The sequence below is a fragment of the Ovis canadensis genome, chromosome 1 (assembly GCF_042477335.2).
Source record: "Ovis canadensis isolate MfBH-ARS-UI-01 breed Bighorn chromosome 1, ARS-UI_OviCan_v2, whole genome shotgun sequence".
NCBI classification, from domain to species: Eukaryota; Metazoa; Chordata; class Mammalia; order Artiodactyla; family Bovidae; genus Ovis; species Ovis canadensis.
In genome coordinates this window covers 164,498,736-164,523,387 of record NC_091245.1, presented here as the reverse complement: position 1 = coordinate 164,523,387, position 24,652 = coordinate 164,498,736, and the positions used below count along the sequence as shown (strand labels likewise).

At 35.4% G+C, this 24,652-nt stretch overlaps 1 protein-coding gene across 1 annotated transcript in view; it reads right to left on the bottom strand.

Moving 5' to 3' along the window:
* The window catches only part of EPHA6 (EPH receptor A6), a 975,318-nt gene that overhangs the window by 759,037 nt on the left and 191,629 nt on the right, over positions 1 to 24,652 (bottom strand). Inside the window, exon 3 of the mRNA XM_069550620.1 lies at positions 19,302 to 19,965. Coding sequence (XP_069406721.1) covers positions 19,302 to 19,965 — 664 coding nt within the window. The remainder of the gene's footprint in view (positions 1 to 19,301; positions 19,966 to 24,652) is intronic.

The following is a 24,652-nucleotide window of genomic DNA, read 5'->3' as shown; positions in this document are numbered from 1 at the left end:
AATCAACAACGAAATACAGCAATAATAAATTTGAAAGGGGGCTGTGAGACATAAAATACCTCCCAAAACTTCTATGAATGTATAGAACATTATATATCTTCTATAATATGAAACCATTATTTTAGCTGAAAATAAAGGTTTTTCATTTCAGTTCAGTTCAGTCGCTCAGTCGTGTCTGATTATTTGCGACCCCATGAATCGCAGCACACAGGCCTCCCTGTCCATCACCAACTCCCGGAGCTCACTCAGACTCATGTCCATCGAGTCGGTGATGTGATCCAGCCATCTCGTCCTCTGTTGTCCCTTTCTCCTCCTGCCCCCAATCCCTCCCAGCATCAAGGTCTTTTCCAATTAGTCAACTGTTTGCATGAGGTGGCCAAAGTATTGGAGTTTCAGCTTTAGTATCATTCCTTCCAAAGAACACCCAGGACTGATCTCCCTTAGGATGGACTGGTTGGACCTCCTTGCAGTCCAAGGGACCCTCAACAGTTTTCTCCAAAGCCACAGTTCAAAAGCATCAATTCTTCAGTGCTCAGCTTTCTTCACAGTCAACTCTCACATCCATACATGACCACTGGAAAAACCATGGCCTTGACTAGATGGACCTTTGTTGGCAAAGTAATGTCCCTGCTTTTCAATAGGCTATCTGGGTTGGTCATAACTTTCCTTCCAAGGAGTAAGCATCTTTTAATTTCATGGCTGTAATCACCATCTGCAGTGATATTGGAGTCCAAAAAAATAAAGTCTAACACTGTTTCCACTGTTTCCCCATCTATTTCCCATGAAGTGATGGGACGGAATGCCATGATCTTTATTTTCTGAATGTTGCGCTTTAAGCCAACTTTTTCACTCTGCTCTTTCACTTTCATCAAGAGACTTTTTAGTTCCACTTCACTTTCTGCTATAAGGGTGGTGTCATCTGCATATCTGAGGTTATTGATATTTCTCCCGGCAATCTTGATTCCAGCTTGTGCTTCCTCCAACCCAGCGTTTCTCATGATGTACTCTGCATATAAGTTAAATAAGCAAGGTGACAATATACAGCCTTGACGTACTCCTTTTCCTATTTGGAACCAGTCTGCCTTTCCATGTCCAATTCTAACGTTTTTATTTATACCTTAAAAAAGTATAAAGTAAAATGGTATAATATATGGCTTTTTTCAAAATATCTTTGTATAAAGATACTTTTGTCAAGATTATCAACAACTTGGAGAATCTTTTCAAAATGCCCATTCTAAGTATGCTTTATAACATACTGATTAAAGTATATAAAGATTTACGCTCTATGTGAATGTACATCCCTTCACAAAATCAAGAGCACAATTACTTAAATAACATTGTGTGGTAGGTTTTGTGTGTATTGCATGTCAGCGGCCATGGCTGTTCATAGCAATTCAGCTGTAGTTCCAGATGCAATAGGTATGCAATAAAATGTTTGTTAAACCTATGACACACATTAAGAAAAGCATATCTCACATTGCTGAAAGTGCAATATAACCTGAAAGTTGGGAGAGAAAAAAATAGGGACCTATTGGAAACTGAGTATTTTGGTTCACATAAAAATCTGTTTCCTTGCAATGTCTAAGTGACAATCTGAATTTTATTTATCATTTGCCCCTATATACAGCTTTCCACAAAGCCTATAAAGTATTAACTCACCAATTTTTAACAAATACATTTTCAGTGTCCAGCATGGCAACTAGTCAATATGTTTCACAGTGAGAGAGTTAATAAAGACTGTCCTTGAAAAGGTCTCATCAGCAAACAGCCAACACTTAAGAAAAAAAGAATTGTTCTAGTAAAATACACACATACACCCTACGTTTATTACTAATGTTTTTTTCTCTCACATATTTATATATTTTAATAAAAATAATTTCTTCCCCAAACAGATCAATATGAAATCCTCTATTGAACATTTCTGAAATCATATTTCTTAGCATAGATGCTTTAATAAATGACTGAATTTAAAAAATAGGTAACTTGGGAGGAAAACAGCCACACTAGAATTTTTGTTCTATTTCATTGTAGAAATGTTACACACTAATAACAGGCTTAAAATAACAAGCCTGATGATTTTATTTCTATTTCCCAGCTATATAGACACATTAATTTGCCTATAGGGAAGAAGTCTATCAAGAACATTACACCATACATAAAGGACTAGACAGTAAATATTGTATGTTTATGGGCCACAGAGTTTCTGAAGCAACTACTCAACTTTGCAACTGCACCGTGAAAGCAGTGATAGTCAGTACTTAAAGGAATGGATTTTGCTGTGCTCTGAAAGATTTTATTTACAAAAAGGGGCTAGAATGGCAACCAGGTTGCAGAATACTGATTCCAGGTACAGAGTGTTACATGATACTGACAAAAGTTCTCTCCGTGACCAAACTTTTAGTCAGGCTCTTCAGAACCCTTTGTTCAATCAGACCTGACCTTGAACTCTTATCTCTGTTCCTGCAGGGTCCAGTTTTAGCAAGCTGCTGCTGCTGCTAAGTCACTTCAGTCATGTCTGACTCTGTGCGACCCCATAGATGGAAGCCCACCAGGCTCCTCCATCCCTGGGATTCTCCAGGCAAGAACACTGGAGTGGGTCGTCATTTCCTTCTCCAATGCATGAAAGTGAAAAGTGAAAGTGAAGTCGTCCAGTCGTGTCCGACTCTTCGCGACCCCATGGACTGCAGCCCACCAGGCTCCTCCGTCCATGGGATTTTTCAGGCAAGTGTACTGGAGTGGGGTGCCACTGCCTTCTCCGGTTTTAGCAAGAATCTTGCTCAATTAGAATCCGCCACACTGAATATCTGATCAATCTCTCATCTCCCGTCATGCGCCAGGTAGTATCTGGTCATCCTGGTCTGTCATTAAAAAAAATCCTGTCAGGTTGGTTTAGCCAGAACCCCACCTTGTACAGCTGATGTTCTACTCTTGGTAATTTTCCATCCATTGACCCACACCATGTTCGATGGCTGTAAATCCCCATGTTTAATAGTTGTATTCAGAATTAAACTCAATTTCTCTCTGCTATTGTGAAATTCCATTGCAGTAGTACCTCTGAATAAAGTCTGCCTTCTTTATTTTTTAACTACAGAGGAACAGATTATTTATCTGCAACAGGAAGTGAAAGAGGAGAAAATAACCACAGCTCCTAGGGTGACTCCACAGACTCAGCTGCCCTCAAACAACTCAGTTCTTTAACACGTTATCACAAGGATTTTTTCTTTAATAATTCAAAAAACAACCTAGGATTTTCCTTTGATTTATCAAAATCCATATTTAATACCTAAATGACACCTTATTTTCATCTTTCTCTTTTACTTTTCCTCTTTCAAAAATTATTGTTTCATCACATTTGTAACTTTTCATGAAAATCCTAATTTGCATTCTGCAAAACATTTTTTGTGTTAAAAGTTTGCCTTAGGCTTCATTTTCTGCAACAGGAAATTCTATGGGACTTTGGCCCCAAAATAGATCCCAAAAGTGAAAGTGAAACTAAGGTACAATTAGAGGCTAAATGCTCACATTCTAAACAAAGATGGCCTCAGTGCTGAAGGTAACTCCTCTGGGACTTCTAAAATCATTGCTGCTCTCCCTCCCCAATCTTAATCCCTATAAAGTAAAAACCATGGCATTAAACAATCCATTTATTCTTCCTATTAATCAGTGATCTCTACTTTACCATAGACTAAACTGTTTCATGTAATGTAGTCTTTATTTTCCCCTGTGTACTCGGTGCCCTTGATAAATATTTCTCTTTGGGAATTACTACACATGTTTAATATCTTCTGCTGAATATGTTTTAATGCCTGCCAGGGCTCTTCCCCTGCTTTATTATCCTTTTTAAATAATCTCTATACAATTCCACTTACTATTTTGAAACGGGAAACTGAGTGCTGTTCGTGGAGCTGAAGAATAAACTTTGCAAACAAACAAACATTCACACGGGCAGAGTTTATTTTAATGGTGAAAGATACAAACCTCCCAGGGTAGACACTCAGAGAGGGTCAAGTGACCCCGAAAGGCAGGGATTACATAGTTTTATATCTTTACTAGTATTTATCTGTACAGTCTTGGTTGGCTTGTGACTTTAATATATGTCATTTTTGATCAATCAATTTGAAGATTGCACTACCTAATTTGACATTTTTATGGTTTTTATGCCCAGATTCTAAGCTTTTTTAGACCTTGAGTCATCAGCCCATGATGCTTTTCACTGAACCCAGGCAACTGTTTAAGGACCAGATGCATGTTTAAGAGTTAATGGTCCCTCTGGCATACTTGATAAGCTGGACAGCAGTTAATGCTTATCCCTTCTAGGTCTGAATGTTTTATGACTTACCAGACCAAGGAGGTATTCCTCTGAATGCCTGGAAATTGTAACAAAGAGTTTAGCTTTAGGTTAAAGAAGTGAGATGCTTACCTGAGAAGAAAAAAATTGAAATTAAAAAAAGGAACTGAAGTCTCAGAGTCCTATACTGCTTAGAAATTTCTGCCTCAATTTCATATAACATTTATAATCATTTTTGCTGAGTTCACAGTGGCAAAAGAATAAGAATTTTGAGAGTGATTTGTTTATAATTCTAAATTAACATTTATATCTTACAAATATTTAAACATCTCAAGCAAGACTACAGTATGTATACAGAATTATTCTACTCTTCCTTATATCACTCAAAACAAATATGTAATTGACTGCATTACACAGAATATCCTCTTGTCGATTTTTAACAAATTAAAGTAAAAATACATAATTCAGCACTAAAGTAATAATGTATTAAGACCAGATAACTTTACTGAGTCAAAGATGGGTTATCTAAGGAAATACATTATTATAATATTTCACCTATATCTATACAAAGAAATTTGGTGATCACCTCAATAGATACCGAGGACTTTTGAAAAAAAATTAGTAATCATTGTGAATAAAAATATTTACCTAAATAATGCATTCCATTTACTGAATAGGATAATTTTTAAATTACATAAGTATCGTATTTTATATGCATGGAAAACTAATTCACATTTAGCAATCTATAACACACACATATAATTAGCCTTTAAGTATTATATGCTCTTAGTCATAATGCAATTTAGAAAAGCTCTCACATAAGCCATACTTACTGCCATTTCAGAATTTTACCAATTAAAGATTTTCTGGTTAATTTTATTTTTAATATCTAATTGATTACTATAGAGAAGAAGAATATAATTTTTCACCATGGTAGGGTGAAAAGTAAACCATCTTGAATAGTATTACTTAAGTTTAAAACAAGAATAGAAATAAAACAAAGAAATAAGGATATAAGGCATTTTAAGATAAAATAAAAACAAGATATTGATACCATTTAAAGAATTCTATCCGAGTCAACAGTTGTTTATCTCTGTCCAAAAGAACAGGGCATGCATCTTTCAAGAGGTTTTCATGACTTTTTATAGCAGTCACTTTTGATACTCTCAAATAATGGGAATAAATCATGCCTTTTCCTTGTCCACAGCTGAAGATAAAGCAGAGCTTGTTTTTATGCTCCCAAAGTTCCCATCAATTTTGGTACTGCATTCTACTTTATATGTTGATGGTCCTTGTATAGAGCAACTGGCAGCTGGAAAACTCTATCCCTTTAAATTTATCACCGTTCTATAGTTCCCTGCAAAACAGAGACTACTATCTTCAGTAATAACTATATGCTTTCTTATTATAACTTATTATAAAAACAAATAGTTTAGCCTAAGCTCAGAATGAAAATATTAGTAACTAGTTATACAGAAAAATGATGGAGAAATAATTGTACATTAAAATTTTTCATTGTACAATATTATATGCCAAAAGGGAAAAATTCAAGTACAAAAAGGAGAACTATTTACTTAAAAGGCCTCATGCATGATCGAGGACACCAGTAATTTATTTAATTCTCATTATAGGTTTTATTATGTCTCAGTCTCTGTGTCCTGGTGCACACAACGTTTTTCTGAGCCCTCTGAACATTTCTGGTAGGTATGGGGTTTGATTTTAAATGTACCAAGGGAACATTTCATGCAAAAATGGGCACAATAAAGGACAGAAATGGTATGGACCTAAAAGAAGCAGAAGATATTAAGAAGAGGTGACAAGAATATACAGAAGGACTATACAAAAATATCTTCATGACCCAGGTAATCACGATGGTGTGATCACTCACCTAGAGTCAGATCCTGGAATATGTAGTCAACTGGGCCTTAGGAAGCACCACTAAGAACAAAGCTACTGACGTGATAGAATTCTAGTTGAGCTATTTCAAATCCTAAAAGGTGATGCTGTGAAAGTGCTGCACTCAATGTGCCAGCATATTTGGAAAACTCAGTAGTGGCCACAGGACTGGAAAGGTCAGTTTTCATTCCAATCCCAAAGAAAGACAATGCCAAACTACCGCAAAGAATGCTCAAACTACTGCACAATTGCACTCATCTCACATGCTAGTAAAGTAATGCTCAAAATTCTCCCAGCCAGGCTTCAAAAGTATGTGAACCAAGAACTTCCAGATGTTCAAGCTGGATTTAGAAAAGGCAGGGGAACCAGAGGTCAAATTGCCAACATTTGGTTGGATGACCAAAAAAGCAAGAGAGTTCCAGAAAAACATCTACTTCTGCTTTATTGAATATGCCTAAGTCTTTGACTGTGTGGATCACAACAAACTCTGGAAAATTCTGAAAGAGATGGAAATACCAGACCACCTGACCTTCCCCCTGAGAAATCTGTTTGCAGATCAAGAATGAACACTAGAAGTGGACATGGAACAACAGTCTGGTCCCAAATCAGGAAGGGAGTTCGTCAAGGCTGTATATTGTCACCCTATTTATTTAACTTATATGCAGAGTACATCACACAAAATGCTGGGCTGGAAAAGCACAAGCTGCAATCAAGACTGCTGGGAGAAATATCAATAACCTAAATATGCAGATGATACCGCCCTTATAGTAGAAAGTGAAGAAGAACAAAAGAGCCTCTTGAAAGTGAAAGAGGAGAGTGAAAAAGTTGGCATAAAACTCAACATTCAAAAAAACTAAGATCATGGCATCCAATCCCATCATTTCATGGCAAATAGATGGGGAAACAATGGAAACAGTGGCAGACTTTATTTTCTGGAGCTCGAAAATCATTGCAGATGGTGACTGCAGCCATGAAACTAAAAGACACTTGTCCTTGGAAGAAAAGCTATGACCAACCTAGACAGCATATTAAAAATCAGAGACATTACTTTGCCAACAAAGGTCCGTCTAGTTAAAGTTATAGATCTTCCAGTAATCATGTATGGATGTGAGAGTTGGAGTATAAAGAAAACAAAGCACCAAAAATTGATGGTTCTGAACTGTGTTGTTGGAGAAGACTCTGACGCAGGATGCAGCATGCTTGGGGCTGGTGCATGGGGATGACCCAGAAAGATGTTATGGGGAGGGAGGTGGGAGGGGGGTTCATGTTTGGGAATGCATGTAAGAATTAAAGATTTTAAAATGTAAAAAATAAAAAACTAAAAAAAAAAAAAATAAGAGTCCCCTGGACTGCAGGTAGATCCAACCAGGCAATTCTAAAGGAAATCAGTCCCAATATTCATTGGAAGGACTGATGCAGAAGCTGAAACTCCAATACTTTGGCCACCTGATGCAAAGAACTGTCTCACTGGAAAAGACCCTGATGCTGGGAAAGATTGAAGGTAGGAGGAGAAGGGGACAACAGAGGATGATTGTTGAATGGCATCATAGACCTTATGGATATGAGTTTGAGTAAGCTCCAGGAGTTGGTGATGGATAGGGAAGCCTGGCATGCTACAGTCCACGGAGTCGCAAAAATGGGACATTACTGACCAACTGAACTGACTGATAGGTCTTATTTCAATGGACTCAAAAATATTAAGAATGACTACCATAATGCTTATCTGAGTTTATTACTTTCTAGGTAATTATAATAAGTGTTACTATAAGTAAAATTAAAAAATGTTTTTCTCACAAAAGATAAAACTCTATTTCAAACCAAATAAGCATTTTAGTATACCTATATCAGAGATACTATTCTTCAACCCTCTCACCCACTCCTTTTTTCTGTGTGAAGTTTTCCCTTTGATGCTTATTTTCCTTAGAACTATGTGGTCCTTTGAAATACACTTCCCTAGAGCTTAGATATGTAAATAATCTAAAAACACAAATTAGTACATTTTTGTTCACGTGGAGGATACAGTCAACTGTACCTTGTAGATTCAATGCTAGTTCTGAATATATAATGAAAAAAGTGTATAACATAAAATTATCCTCAGATTTTAACATGCAGGATATAATTTACTATTTATAGCTGTTATGATACTTAGAATATGATCTAATCTGTATTCTATACAGATGTATTACAGTATTTTGTTATTATGTTCTATTTATATAATGAAAAGTTTGAAATTTTTCTTCTCTAATAAAATTCTGCCATTGTACCTTCAATGTACTACATAATATCCCATTGGAAAGTTTATTCTGAAAGTCCCCTGTTGCTATTATGGTTACTTCATGGAAATGATCGCCCCTTTCTCAAACAGTTTAATTCTATCTATTTCTGTGGAGAGAAAAAGAGGCCTAAATTTACAGAAATAACTTTTCTTATAATGTTTCATTTAGAATAGTTAGTTCAGTTAATATCTGGCTCGATGGAACATTAATATATAGCCTACTGCCTGTCTCTTGATCAAAAAATTCTTGATTATACTGGATTTAGCTTAATACTAAAGTTTACATAAAGAAGATTTTACTCTATTGATTATGTAATTTTTACAATTGTGGCCACTTTGATTAAAATGTATAAATCAGTTCTATGCCAAGGCTTTTAAGAAAACAATGTTCTAGAATTTGGAATTTTGTCTTCTCAACTTTTAAATACTACCCTAATAGAAGGGCATGTGTGTATGTGTATGTGTGTATGTGCACACAAAGAAAAAATTCCAGGTGTGGATTTTGTGTGTTGCTTCTGACATGTACAATTGACAAACAGATTTAAAAGGTGACTGTGACTTTTAGAGAATCCTACTGACAAAAAATCATGAGTCTGTTCTAAAGAAGCCTATAACTACGAAATGACTCTGGAGTACCCAATACAGATGATCGTGAAACAGGTATGAAAGTCATTCAGCCACCCATAACTAATTCAGAATCGTAAGGATAAAAAGAAGTTCACAGATTGTGTACTGAGGTCCATTGAAAGCATCTGTTCAACTACTGAGGTTCTACACAATGCTGCCCGTCACTGCTATGGAGCACTCACAGCTATCTGCTTCCCATTATTCTCCTTTTTAATGACAGTTTTATATTTATTTCAACCATTGTGTATCTTGTTATTTAATGTGTAGGTCACCAGCTGACAAGAGTTCATATTTGAACCTGATGGAAAAAACTTTGTATTGACAAACGTATTTGTACATATGAGGATGATTAAGTATACTCTGGCTGAAGTAGCAGACTACTGCAGAGATAGGAAAGTATCTACAAAAACCGCGCTTCTTCTTCTGTGATACAGAATTGTTGATGGAAAGTGACTACTGAATCAGGGAGCATTAAATAACATCCCATCCCTATTTGCAGCTAGGTCTGGCCACATAATTAGTTCCCACTGCTAGTACACAAGAGTAATTAATGTGGTTCTTCAGATCTGAGTAGATTTCCCTGGTGGCTGAGATGGTAAAGCGTCTGGCTACAATGTGGGAGACCTGGGTTCAGTCCCTGGGTTGGGAAGGGCCTCTGGAGAAGGAAATGGCAACCCACTCCAGTACTCTTGCTTGGAAAATCCCATGGATGGAAGAGCCTGGTAGGCTACAGTCCGTGGGGTTGCAAAGAGTCAGACACGACTGAGTGACTTCACCTCACCTCAGATCTGAGTGGGTTAAGAAGCACATATACCTTCTCCAATCTCTTTTTACAACTTCTAAGCTGGACATGGATAACTATGAAGCTCCAGGAGATGGCTGGCCCACTAAATGCAAGAAGTCCTATATCCCTGAATCACTGCATGGAGTAGAATTTCTCTGAACCAGAATACTAACATGAATTCTAAGGTAAACTTTTTAGGGCTATCAATTTTTTTAAGTCCTTTGGAAAGATTAGTGCAACTATAAACACTCTAAGTAAAAAAAAAAAAGACATAGAAAACAAGTTAGCATATAAGTTACAATTCAAAAGTACATGTTGACACTAATGCTTAGAAATAATATCTAGACTCAATTTCTTTCAAAATTTATTTGAATATAACTTTAAAATCTAAAAAGAAAAAAATAATATCCATAAAAATTATGAAACTAAACAGGCAAAAATAAAATAGTAATGAGTGAGAATGAAAATAAAAAACTAAATAGATGAAGTAATCTCTTAGGCAGATGTAGCCTAAGTGAAAATTCACAACCTGGAAATCAGCTAACAATGAAACATTTTTTAAAAAGCATATCAGAGATAAATAAGATAATATTAAAAGTCTTCAACAAATATTTCACAGATATTCTAGAAATACAGAACAGAATAGAGCAACACACACATACACGTTTTCATGTTAAAACAAAATGTGAAGTGAAGCAGGAAAAAAAAAACAAATTATAACAATTACATAAATAATCGAGCTATTTCAAATCCTAAAAGATGATGTTGTGAAAGTGCTACATGCAATATGCCAGCAAATTTAAAGAACTCAACAGTGGCCACAGGACTGGAAAAGGTCAGTTTTCATTCCAATTCCAAAGAAAGGCAATGACAAAGAATGCTCAAACTATCATACAATTGCCCTCATCTCACACAATAGTAAAGCAATGCTCAAAATTCTCCAAGCCAGGCTTCTGCAATGTGTGAACTGTAAATTTTCAGATGTTCAAGCTGGTTTTAGAAAAGGCAGAGGAACCAGAGATTAAATTGCCAACATCTGCTGGATCATTTAAAAAGCAAGAGAGTTCCAGAAACACATCTATTCCTGCTTTATTGACTATGCCAAAGCCTTTGACTGTGTGGATCACAATAAACTGTGGAAAATTCTTCAAGTGATGGGAATACCAGATCACCTGACCTGCCTCTTGAGAAACGTGTATACAGGTCAGGAAGCAATAGTTAGAACTGGACATGGAATAACAGACTGGGGCCAAATAGGAAAAGGAGTACGTCAAGGCTGTCTATTGTCACCCTGCTTATTTAACTCATATGCAGAGTACATCATGAGAAATGCTGGGCTGGAGGAAGCAGAAGCCAGAATCAAGATTGCCGGGAGAAATATTAATAACCTCAGATATGCAGATGACACCACCCTAATGGCAGAAAGTGAAGAAGAACTAAAGACCCTCTTGAAAGTGAAATAGGAGAGTGAAAAAGTTGGCTTAAAGCTCAACATTCAGAAAACTAACATCATGGCATCTGGTCCCATCACTTCATGGGAAATAGATGGGAAAACAGTGGCTGACTTTATTTTTCTGGGCTCCAAAATCACTGCAGATGGTGACTGCAGACATGAAATTAAAAGATGTTTACTCCTTGGAACGAAAGTTATGACCAACCTAGACAGCGCATTAAAAAGCAGAGACATTACTTTGCCAACAAAGGTCCGTCTTGTCAAGGTTATAGTTTTTCCAGAAGTCATGTATGGATATGAGAGTTGGACTATGAAGAAAGCTGAGCACAGAAGAATTAGTGCTTTTGAACTGTGGTGTTGGGGAAGACTCTTGAGAGTCCCTTGGACTGCAAGGAGATCCAACCAGTCCATATTAAAGGAGATCAGTCCTGGGTATTCATTGGAAGGACTGATGTTGAAGTTGAAACTCCAATAGTTTGGCCACCTGATGCGGAGAGCTGACTCATTGGAAAAGACTCTGATGCTGGGAAAGATTGAGGGCAGGAGGAGAAGGGGACAACAGAGGGTGAGATGGTTGGATGTCATCACTGACTCAATGGACATGGGTTTGGATGTACTCTGGAATTTGGTGATGGACAGGAAGGCCTGGTGTGCTGTAGTTCATGGGGTTGCAAAGAGTCAGACAAGACTGAGCGACTAAATTGAACTGAGCTGAATATATATAATGTAGCTGAAGACCAAAAATATGGAAACTATAGATAACCTCCCAAAGAATGACAGTTAAGATTGTCAGAAGTTCACTGGCAACAATAGATTATTATGGATAAGGAAATAATACTCTGAGTGTTGAGGTAAAGTAATAGTGTGAAGTCGCTCAGTCGTGTCTGACTCTTTGCAACCCTATGGACTGCAGCCTACCAGGCTCCTCTGTTCATGGGATTTTTCAGGCAAGAGTATTGGAGTGGGTTGCCATTTCCTTCTCCAGGGGATCTTCCTGACCCAGGGATTGAACCCGGGTCTCCCACATTGTAAGCAGACACTTTACCGTCTGATCCACAAGGGAAGTCCCAAGGGAAAGTAATAGTCACTTAGTATTCTATATCTAAAGAAGCAAACAATGAAAAGGGAGGACAAAATAGATATCCATTAAATAAAGAGCTTCAAATTATAGAACTTTGCCAAAAGATCTACGAAAGGTTATACTTCACTAATAAAATAATGAACCCAGAAGAAAAGAGATGATAAATGAAAAAAATGAAAAATAAATCTGTTAATATAGCTTGGTATATCTAAGTACTGACTTTATGAATATATAGATTTCACTTCTTTAAAAGGCAAAACTGAACTCTAGACAATGTCCACAAGAAAGGTAGTAATTTCAGAGGGTGACATGAGTGTCATGTTTGGAAAGAAAACAGGGATATTGAATAATTTTATCCCATCTTAAAGATATATGTGTTCAGAAAATTTTTTTAATTAAGCATAGCTTCTATAGAAATAGGATTTATAGGTTTCAGATTGACAGAATAAATTAGAGACTAAAATTGAAGTTAAAATTTGGTCAAAATAGTTTATAAAGAATGATCAATTTCAAGACAGTCTATGTTTTAACCTATTTAAAAAACTGTGACAAAGAAGAAACTACAATATAGTTATTTAACTTTATTCTGTTTTGGTTGGAAATACATTCTATTTTTAGATGCCTTCAAGCCTCTTGATTTCATATTCTTCTCAAGCCATATGATAATCTGGAATTGCTTCATGCAATAAGGCAGCTTTATTTGGAATTGAAGGTTATATTGTAAGGGTTTATATTCAGGTTGTGATAACCTTTAGAAAGCGAAAATACTGTTTGGACCAATATGTCATCCCCATTTTCTGATCCCAATCTCACCTTTCAGCTTTTCATCACATTCTCAAACCACCTTATTTAATGCCAGAAAATCCTTGTGTTTCAGAATTTCTTTATGCTCTCTGCTTCCACAATCATCTCTGATGACATAATTAGACAGAAAACACAGAGCATAAATGCTTCTGAACTGCAAGAGAAGACAGAGTCATGAAGCCTTAATAATATCACTCTTCAGAAGATCAAATCAATAGCTATGTCACCAGAGGCCCTGCATATCCCATTCACCTCTGTAAACAATAATGCAATGGCCCAAGAATTGCCATCATCCTTTCCTCTAGAATTTTAAAGCAGCACTAGAGGGGAAATAAATAAAAGCATGTTTCTAGGAAAAGTTATAAGACACAATTTTTTAGAACTTTAATTTTCACAGTCAGATGCTATTTTGTTAAATTAGCTCATGTGGTATTTAAAAGCTTAAAGAAGATATCTTTGCAATAAATATACATATATATTCAAAACAGGTCTAAAGTACCAAACCCTAAACAATATCTGCAAGTACAAGTGCCATTACCTAAATGAGATTTATTCTAAGTTAATACCAAAGAGGAGTTTATTAGGAATTCATGTCATTTTAGAACTCAACAAAAATTGTTCAATTTTGTATGCTAATTGTTTCCAATTTTCTTTCATAGTGTTAAGATATTCTTAGTTATATGAAATGGAAGATTATTTGATGTGAATCAATGCTTTATGAATCAATGCTACTTTTTATTCAAGCCCTTAGTGGAATAAATTAAGACAATTAAAAATTAAATTTGTAACATCAATATTTCCAAATATGACAATTTCAATTATGAACCTATGAAACAAAAAGTTATGAAAAATAGAGATATTGGAGTCAACTACAAAATACTACCTATAATGCAGAGTAATCCAAATTATTGTGCTTGGTTTTAAATTTTAGCATATCTGCTTAATACAATGTTTATGTCTATTCAAACCTTATTGAAACACTGACGATCCTACATGCAGGGCAGCAAATGAGACACAGATGTAAAGAACAGACTTTCTGACTCAGTGGGAGAAGGCAAGGGTGGGATGATTTAAGAAAATAGCACTGAAACATGGGCATTACTATATGTAAAGCAAATGACCAGCACAAGTTCCATGCATGAAGCAGGGCACCCAAAGCTGGTGCTCTGGGACAACCTGGAGGGATAGGGTGGAGAGGGAGGTGAGAGGGGTGCTCAGGATGGGAGGACACATGTATTCCTGTGGCCAATTCATGTAGATGTATGACAAAAAACACCACAATATTGTAAGGTAATTATCCTCCAAATAAAATTAAGTAATTAATTTTTCAAAAAGTGCTTCTTTCTTTAGTGCTTCTAGAATTTGGATTTAGATAGATCTTAACAGCTTTACAGAGAAAGGAGTCACAGTTTGAAACACTTAGTAGTATAACTTTTAGGATAAAATGTATGCTTGTGGGCTAAGTTGCTTCAGTTGTGTTCGACTTGTTGCGACCCTATGGACTGTAGCCTGCCAGGCTCCTCTGTACCTTTGTTACATAGTAGGCCAAGAGTTCTCAAATGTATTTAAGTAAGTAATGATTATTCCTAAAACCTCACTGCAATTTTTCCTGTTTATTATCTCTCACAACAAAGTCCCAGATAAATCTATATTTTCCCATCATTCTCAGCAGCATGTAGACACTGTTCTACATAGTGTCTACTATTAGACACTGTTAGACTCCGTATCATACTCCACAAAACAAACAGAGCAAAAAGGGCCTAATTAATGATGAGTAACTAGGGCCTCCTCTGCACTGTGTGGCAGGCAGGAAAAGTTAAAGCGTCATAGTAAGAGCCGGGTGCTTTGAATGAGGAAATGAAAGGAAGGGGAAGAGGGGAGGGAGGAACTGAGGGGGAGAAAACACATAAAGACCAGATTGAGAATTATCAAGGCTTTAGTTATAAATCTGGTATTATTTACTGAGTCCCCCCAGGGAATAAAATTCTGTTCTCTCTACTTTGGAATCATGATTCATAAAATGAGGGATGCATGGATTTCAATGGCTTTCCACATCTAAAATACCACAGCCCTTCCTGAAGAAAAGCTTCCTGTCTCACAGAAATATGAAGAAACAGCTTGTTGTCGGTACACCAATGCCTTCTACCTTTAACTGTTCAGTACAACCTGGTTCCGCTAATCACTGACATCAATAAATTTCTTACTCTTTATTACAGAAATGATTTTAAATATATCTCTTTTATCTAACAGGCCTGGTAAAACAGGCACATAAATAATTAGTACAAATTATTGCACAGATGACAGGGACATTAACTTTGTGAAGATCCAGATATATGACATCTGTGCTAGACCTTGAAAGACAAATAAAAATCCACCACAGTAAAGGAAGAAGAAAGGGATGCAAGCAGCTAGATAAAATATGAAAAACAGCGAGAGACAGGAAAAATACATAGATTATTCAAAAGTAACAAAAACAGAACAGGAGACAGAACTTGCCAAAGTCAGAAAATAACAGGATATGGCCAAACTGTGAAGCCCCTTGAAAGGCATGATGACCAACTACTTTCAATGAAAGTGAAAGTGAAAGTGAAGTCGCTCAGTCGTGTCCAACTCTTTGCAACCCCGTGGACTGTAGCCTACCAGGCTCCTCTGTCCATGGGACTTTCTAGGCAATAGTACTGGAGTGGATTGCCATTTCCTTCTCCAACTTTCAATGAAAGAGAAAGAAAAAAACATAGAATATTTTCCTAAAATGAAATATATAAAACTGCTATCAGGATTTACACAATAAGTGACTTTATGGCATCCTAGATGAAGCATCAGACACGTGAATGAAGCCATTTAAATGTGTGGCCTTCTTAAATCACTGTGAACCAGTGACTCCTACATCCCCTGCTTTTAGGAACATTAGAATCTTTTACAATTTTTCTATTCCTGCCCCATGTATGTTGTATACATGAGGAACAATGGCGTCTTGTTTAATTTTTAGTTCTCCAGATCAAGGAGAGCTTTAGCTGGGAAGCTTCATTCACATCCATAAGTGATTTCAATGAAGCTCTTCTGGACTTCAACACAATGTCTTAATGGAATAGATCTTTGGGAGGATGTGGGCCTTTGAGCATGAAAGAGGGGCATTAGTCATGAGAATTAAGAGAGAAGACTGTGGTATTCTCTTACACTTGCAGCTTCCTATAAACATACTTCCAGGTATTCAGCCCTTTTGCAGTCCCCTTGTAAACTCACTTTATACCTAGTCATGTGAAAAACTCCCTCTTCAGTCAACCACTATACTCTAAAAATTTTTGAGTCAAATTCTTCAATGACATGAGGCCATATAGAGAGAAGCCCTGGAATATAAGGGATCATCTTAGACATTCCAATCCCTGTCCCACTTCCAGATGAATTCAGCTACATGAGTGACCTCTGTTTATAATAAGCAAAAGAATTACCCACATATGAGACCTGAGAAATCATAAATCACTGTGGCTTTAAGTTATAAATTTTGGGTTATTTTACCTCAATAGCAATAGATCATTGAAACATACAACTCTATATTTATCTCTACTACAAATCAAAATTATTAACAGATCATCATATATTTAAAAATGTTAATAGCTAAGATAGTGTTCTAACACAATAAGCCAGGACAAAAGAAAGTGATATAGAAATATTGTTCTTTCTTTTCCCATTATATCTACATAAGCATATGGTAACATTTTTATCTGATCTGTACTTTATTTATGTATATTCCAATATTCATGTATATTAAAAAAAACCCTTAAATAATTTACCATCAAGAGTTATACTTTATTCATTTAGGTTATAGATAATTCTGATATTTGGCTATGAGATAAGTTGTTTGTGGAGAGCAATGAAATCAATAAAACATTATTATCAGAGGCTAGAAAGGGGCAATATGAAGCATCAAGAACACAAATAAATACTTTAAAATGGAAACCGGTGGTAGTATAATATACCTTCTCTAAAAATGAGGTCCCAACATCAACTTTGTACTTGTAAATAGCAATTCATTATATTCAATTGAAACCAGGTACATGTATTTTCATGTAATAGTTTTTCATACACTTTATCATTGATTATAACCACTAATTTATTTATGAACAAGGAAGTTAGTAAGCAACAGATTTAGAATCCAATCATAATATTCCAATTTCTTCCATTGCTACAAGAAGATGATGAGCATTTGTACTGCACCCAGCATTTGTACTGTACTCATTTCTGCAATCAAATAAAATAGAATAAAGAATGTAAGCCATAAAAATGAATGAGTCAAGCAGTAGCTCTAGATAAGCCGATAATTATCACTCATCCAAAATCATCTTTGCTCAAAAGTGAAGGAATTTTAAAGCATGCAAGTAAGATTGAAATTTCATAGAGCAAACATATTAAGCAAAAAACATCTAGTCATCAATAACTGTCAATACTTTTAATTATGTGATCAACACCATAAAGTATACTTAATAATAATCATTTAAATCCATAGATAACTATTCTTTAAATAATTTAAAACTTTATTATTTTTACCAATACTCAGCTTCTACCTAAGACAAAGTATGATAACCTTACATGGTTAGTGTATGCAATATGATTTACCCTTGGCTATTATTGCCTTCTTAATCTCATTAAAAAATGATCCATACATGTGAATTTTTCTTTAGTGCATTTTCCAATGTAAATTTTTTTACAGTGCCTCTTAAAAGATTCATTTCCAACTAATTTTTGTTTCATTCTAAATCCTTGCTATATATGAAAAAAACTGAATTAATTATACATAAAGCTTCAATGAAATATATTTTAATGTTTAGATAGTGAAGAAAAATAGGCTTATACTTTATAAAAATACACCACAGGCTTTGCATAAAAACGTATTTTCAAATGACCTAACATAGTCATATATTGATGGCTTTAGTGAACTTTTGAGCATTCAAGAACTCAAGTATTTTATAAATAGATAAAACAGTTAAAAATTCACATATGTCCCTATATAGAAACAAATGTTTTTCTTATTTTCATCCTTTTTAATGGGTAGGAACATAACATCACCAAAAAAGTCAGAAAATTCAATATGATTGATGCTACAGAAAACAAAACAAAAAAATCCTTAAATAATTTACCATTGAGAGGAAAAATATCTTCTATGCTATTATTTACCAAACATTACTTTCATTTCTTTATTTGTATTTTGATTATGAGTCCTATATCCAAATGTAATAGATATGATTTATCTTTATCAGGCATTATGCACAAAATTTTAAGTATATATATATTTATTAGATTAATAAGCCTTCATAAAGTGATTCACACAAAAAACTTTTCATGTTTAAAATTACAAATATGTCATTATCATAAAACATGAAAGGTATGGTTTTAAACTTAATAGCATTTCAGTGTGTTAATACTTCCTAACAATTAGATTTTACACAAATAGTGCTATCTAAACAAACAAACAAAAAATAATGTGTTATATGGTAGGAAATTATATTTAATAGTAGCAAAGGATAAATTAAGCTCTGATACACTCAGTACTCAATCACAAAACATATAACATTCCTATAAACTATCTTGTATGTTGTAAAATGTATAATTATTCATATGCATACATATGAATTCCTCATTTATTTAAATATAATTTCAGCTTATCTGGGTACTACAATTATTACAGCTCAACAGGAAAGAATTTTTTTCAAACTGTCATATTCTCTATGAACCACCAAAACATGAAAGTTAAGCAAATGCCTGCTTTGAATTCCTTTTGCTTTTTGTTGTTGCTATTGATGTTGTTTTCCTTTACAAAAATCAAGTGAATACAGCAATTCATATAGCAACTACTCTGCTGAAGGCAGAATGGAAGAACATTTGTCATGGTATATAACTTATTTAACATTTTAATACACTATTCCTAGGTGGGACAAAAATCAGAAATTATCTTACAGTTAATATGAGTTCATTTCTTGCACAATTAATTCTTCCAGGAATAATAATCCAAAATGTATTAACTGAAAATAAATATATTTATGTTGAAAAAGCCATCATGTGAATGCATGAATAATTATTTAAATGTGTTTTTCTTACCATGGCAAGAACCTTCAATTTCTTCATATCCTGTACTGCAGATACATCTTCCAAGAGGAACCAGCCAATCTCCATCAGCTCCACAATAGAGCTTAGGAGTGTCACGCTCTTCTGCACTCTTCACACAGGAGCCCCTTACTTCAACCAAGGAGGAAGAATCAACCCTTGGGATAGTGTCTGGAAACACGGCCAGGTTACGAACAGTAAAGGGGCATTTTTTGTAGAAAACACGGACGGAAACTAGGGCAATGCATGCCCCGATGTCTTGAAAAGCCAGATAAAATCCTTTCCTTTCTATAGGCCCCAGCTCACGAATCTCAGTGTTGAGTTTGAGGATGCGATCACCCAAATCCATCTGGGTAAAACTTTCATCAGCAGCAATTGTGTCAATCTTTGTATACTGGCTTGGCTTGAATTTAATTCCATGGGACTCATCTGATTCCACATAATATAGATTAAACGTTTCTTTGCAAGTCCCCAAGACCCATGGGATGCTATTACAATCCCTCAGTGTAAACTTCATCTCCACGTAAATTTTCTGAGCTGCATCACGAGAGATCCAGTTTGTACGAAGCCAGTTGTTTTGGTTTGGCTCCATCACATTGCATACCTGGTATGTGTGAATGGGCCTGTTGTGTTCATCCATTTCAGTGATGGCATCCCACTGCAAAAAAGAAAAAAAAGAAATGATTATAAAACCACAATGGTTAAACATCTATGATTACCTCCAAAATTTTCTGTTTTACTGAAAGAAAAAAGAATAAAAAGGGCACAAGTGAAGTAAAGCAACAGTGGTACAGGATTTTAACAAGCAGCCTTTCATTTCAGAAAGGGTTCTGAGCATGCCAGCTGTCCTGGTATGAACCTTACCTTCTTACATGTTAGTTGCAACATCAAGGGACACTTATTTATCCTCTAACTTCCCTGGTGGCTCAGATGGTAAAGAATCTGCCTGTAATGCAGGAGATCCTAGTTTGAATCTTAGGTTGGAAAGATCCCCTGAAGAAGGGAATGGCCACCCACTCTAGTATTCTTGACTGGAGAATTTCCATGGACAGAGGAGCATGGCAGGCTATAGTTTGTGGGGTCGCAAAGAGTCAGACATGACTGAGTTAGTGACTAACATTTTCATTTTCACTTTTCTCCTCAACTATAAAATGAAGCTTATTGTATAGTACCTGTTTCATAGGTTTGTTGTGAAGTACAAATTAATTAATATGTATAAAGAACTTTAAATGGTTTCTAGTACTCTATGCTCAGTTGCTCACTCATATCCTACTCTTTGCGACCCCCTGGACTGTAGCCCACCAGGCTCCTCTGTACGTGGGATACTTCAGATAAGAATACTGAAGTGGGTAACCATTTCCTTCTCCACTAGTACTCTATAACCAGCCTAAAATAGCATCTAATATGTGATCAAATAACTAGACCAATGATAAATGCACTCCAGTTAACCATTTGTCTTCATATCCAATTTGCCACAAATTGAAGTTTATTTTTCAGTATTCAGTTAAATATATACATGTCTATTTTGATAGAAAATGTGTACATAGACTTCCCAGGTAGCGCTAGTGATAAAGAACTCGACTGTCAAATGCAGGAGACAAAAGAGACATGGGCTCAATCCTTGGGTCGGGAAGATTCCCTGGAGAAGGAAGTGGCAACCCACTCCAGTATCATTGCCTGGAGAATCCCATGGACAGAGGAGCCTTGTGGGCTATAGTCCATAGAGTAGCAAAGAGTTGGACATGACTGAAGTGACTTAGTAGCAGCAGCAACATATATAGATAAGACTTATATTTATTCAAGAAATACTTAAGTATTATTCTGAATACTAGGATTGCAGTAGTGAACAAGCTGAATAAAAGCTCCCTGCCTTCAAGGATCTTATTTAGAGTGGGGAGAGGCAATAAAAATTGTAAATTACTCAACTGAACAATATGGTAGAAAGTACAATGGAAAAAAAAAATAAGACAGAGAGATGGGGGGAAGAGGCCTGAAATTACAGTGTGGCCAGAGAAGGCCTTCCTGAGGTTCTGACATTTAAGTGACATCTTAGAGGTGAGATAGTGAAGAAGAAATAGTACCAATCCCTGAGGTAGGAGTGTATAGATATGTTTTAGGAACAGTTTGAATGGCACTTAACAGAGAGGCAAACATGGTGCAAAAAAGCTTTTGTAAGAATTGGAAACACCTTGGTTTTTGCTCTGAGCTAGATCACTGAATTATCTTCACTTCTGTGTTTACATACAAGAATTCTGCCACTTATATGAATAGAAAAATCTTGTTTATCCTTTTTTTTAAGTTTCAGTAAAAATATTTGAGCACATTGAAATTAACTGGCATTGTCATTATTTATAAATCTAATATCACATACTTTTATATTATAATTTAGATTGTAATTATATTTGTTTAATGAAACTTAAATTTCAATAAAACAAAAACACATTTTGGTAACCTTACGTTCTTTTTGGGAAAACATAATATTTTTATTAAGGTACAATGGAAATGATAAGCTGTTTTCTACAGTGAATAAGTATTCTATTCTAGACACCATACGTCAATGCTTTATAATAAGATTGTTTAACTCATCTAGTTTGCAGCTTCTTATTTTAGTTGGATGTAGAGAGTTATCTAACCAAGACTGGTGGAATGTCAATTGGTATAGTTTCTAACAGAACAGCCACTTTTCTCAGTCTACTGGATTGTTACATCATATAATTTCCATTTTAAAATTCCACAAATAATTCATTTTATCAACTCCACGAACTTAAAAACAATTCCGTATCTAAAATTTCATTTGTAATTTTGCTTGCTTTAAATTCAGAAGGTATTTTCCAGAAACAATGAGTTCCTTTCGAAGCGTGGATATGATTTTTGCAAAATACACCCATGACTTATCAATGGTGATCCAACATCTCAAAGAGGACCATGAAATTATTTATCTAAGTGTCTTTCATTCTAGCATACTACAGGTGTTATATGACTCTTTTACACTTAAATTTAAAGACAAACCAGCACTATTAAAGCTCATTCAATATGGTAAGCTAACCATTAAGAATATAAATAGACAAGATACAAATAATAAAACCTGAGGAAAAACTATCAAAATAAGTGTTTGAAATTCTATGCATTCTAACCATTGAGGAGCTTCTAAAGTACTTATTCAGATCATTCTTGTTTTAGATAAATCTCTAATCAAAATTGATATTGTTTCACAGGGAATGTATGTAATTTGGCACAGTGGTAAAAAATCCTCCTGCCAATGCAGGAGGCACAAGAGACACAGGTTCAATCCCTGGGTGGGGAAGATCCCCTGGAGTAGGAAATGGCAACCCGCATCAGTATTTCTGCATGGAGTATTCCAGTCCATGGGGTTGCAAAGAGTTAGAAATGACTGAGCACAAAGTATACACACTGCATCCTCCACTCTGAAAGTATAGAGATCTACAGTCAATAATTTCTGTTTGAATAACTACATTTTAACAACTTCAGACTATACCCCTTCCTATTAATAAAAAGTATTAAACATGCTCTCAATCAATTCTCCTAAAATAGGAGACTAACTAAAACGTGAAAAACTGTATCTGTAACAAAAAATTCTGAAATCATCGGGCTTCCTAGGAGGTGCCAGTGGTAAAGAACCTGTCTACTAATGCAGGAGATGTAAGAGATGAGGATGCGATCTCTGGGTCAGGAAGATCCCCTGGAAGAGGGCATGGCAATCCACCCCAGTATTCATGCCTGGACAGTCCCATAGACAGAGGAGCCTGGCGGGCTACAGTCCAAAGGATCATAAAGAGAAAACATTCTGAAATTATCACATATATTTATTTTAAAATACATGGGGTTTGGAAAAAACGTTTAGATGGAAAGAAAGCTCACGAATTAGAAGCATAAGACATTCATACACTGAGTCAGAACTAATCTGAACCAGGAGATAAGGACATAGCAAAATACATGTGAACACTGAGAAATGTGGTTCTTTTCAAAGCACTGCATGACGATGCTTAACAAAATGGGACATAATTTTCTGTGATAAATTTATGATGTCTGAGAAACAACAGTGAATTTTCTCTTTAATTAAAGAAGAAGAAATCAATTAAAAAGAAAGAAAAAGAGATTAGAATGAGATTCAGTTATCAAAACAGGCAAAATGGATCAACTGCTAAATTTCTTCTTACACAAGAATATTGAAAGTGATTTAAATTATATTTTTGAATTTGAATATGATCAACATAAGAATATGAATAAACTCAAGACTGGTATAAGATCTAAAGTGCTAAAAAATTCATAAAAATATATTATCATTGGTGTATATATAAATGGTATCATATTCAAATCACAGTGTATCTTTGGAAATACTGTATTATAAAAACTGATGTTTCCATTTAGTTATATAACTGTCAGTTATAATTTCCAAGTATTAAAATAAATAGGGCCTCTAAAGTGTAAGAACCAAGGAAAGAATGGTGGTATGAGGGCTCACATACCAAATATCTAACTATTTTTAAATGATAATTCACTCTTCAAATAAGATCAAACTGTAAGCATGCTTGATTTGCCTACTTTAGAAAGATACTGGAAGGTTAGGTTTAAATTTAAAATATTTAGACTTCTCAGAATTTCAGGCTAGCATGTGGAAGTCCATCCAGAGCCAACTCCTAGGTTTAGTCAACCCCATTTCTATTACCTTATCTAACTCCAGGTAAATCCCATATCATGAAGGGCTTTGCAGAAGTACATATATGAGTTATAATACTACTGTAAATTAACCCTACTTCAATTAATAAAAAGGTTAAAAAATCTCAATTTGGAGTAAAATGCACTGTAATTACTCTTTAATATAAAAGAGTTAAATATAAAAACTTTCATGTTCTGTTCATTACTGGGTAGTTAATGTAAACATGTGCCTCAACACTCTTCTGCCACATAAAGTTCTCCACGGATCCTACAGATCCTATGTTAATAAATTCAGTTCAGTTCAGTCACTCAGTCGTATCCAACTATTTGTAACCCCATGGACTGCAGCACGCCAGGCCTCCCTGTTCACCCCCAGAGCTTACCCAAACTCATGTCCATTGAGTCAGTGATGCCATCCAACCATCTCATCTTCTGTCATCCCCTTCTCCTCCTGCCTTCAATCTTTCCCGGCATCAGGGTCTTTTCAAAAGAGTCAGTTCTTTGCATCAGGTGGCCAAAGTATTGGAGTTTCAACTTCAGCATCAGTCCTTCCAATGAATATTCAGGACTGGTTTCCTTTAGGATGGACTGGTTGGATCTCTTTGCAGTCCAAGGGACTCTCCAGAGTCTTATCCAGCACCACAATTCAAAGGCACCAGTTATTCAAT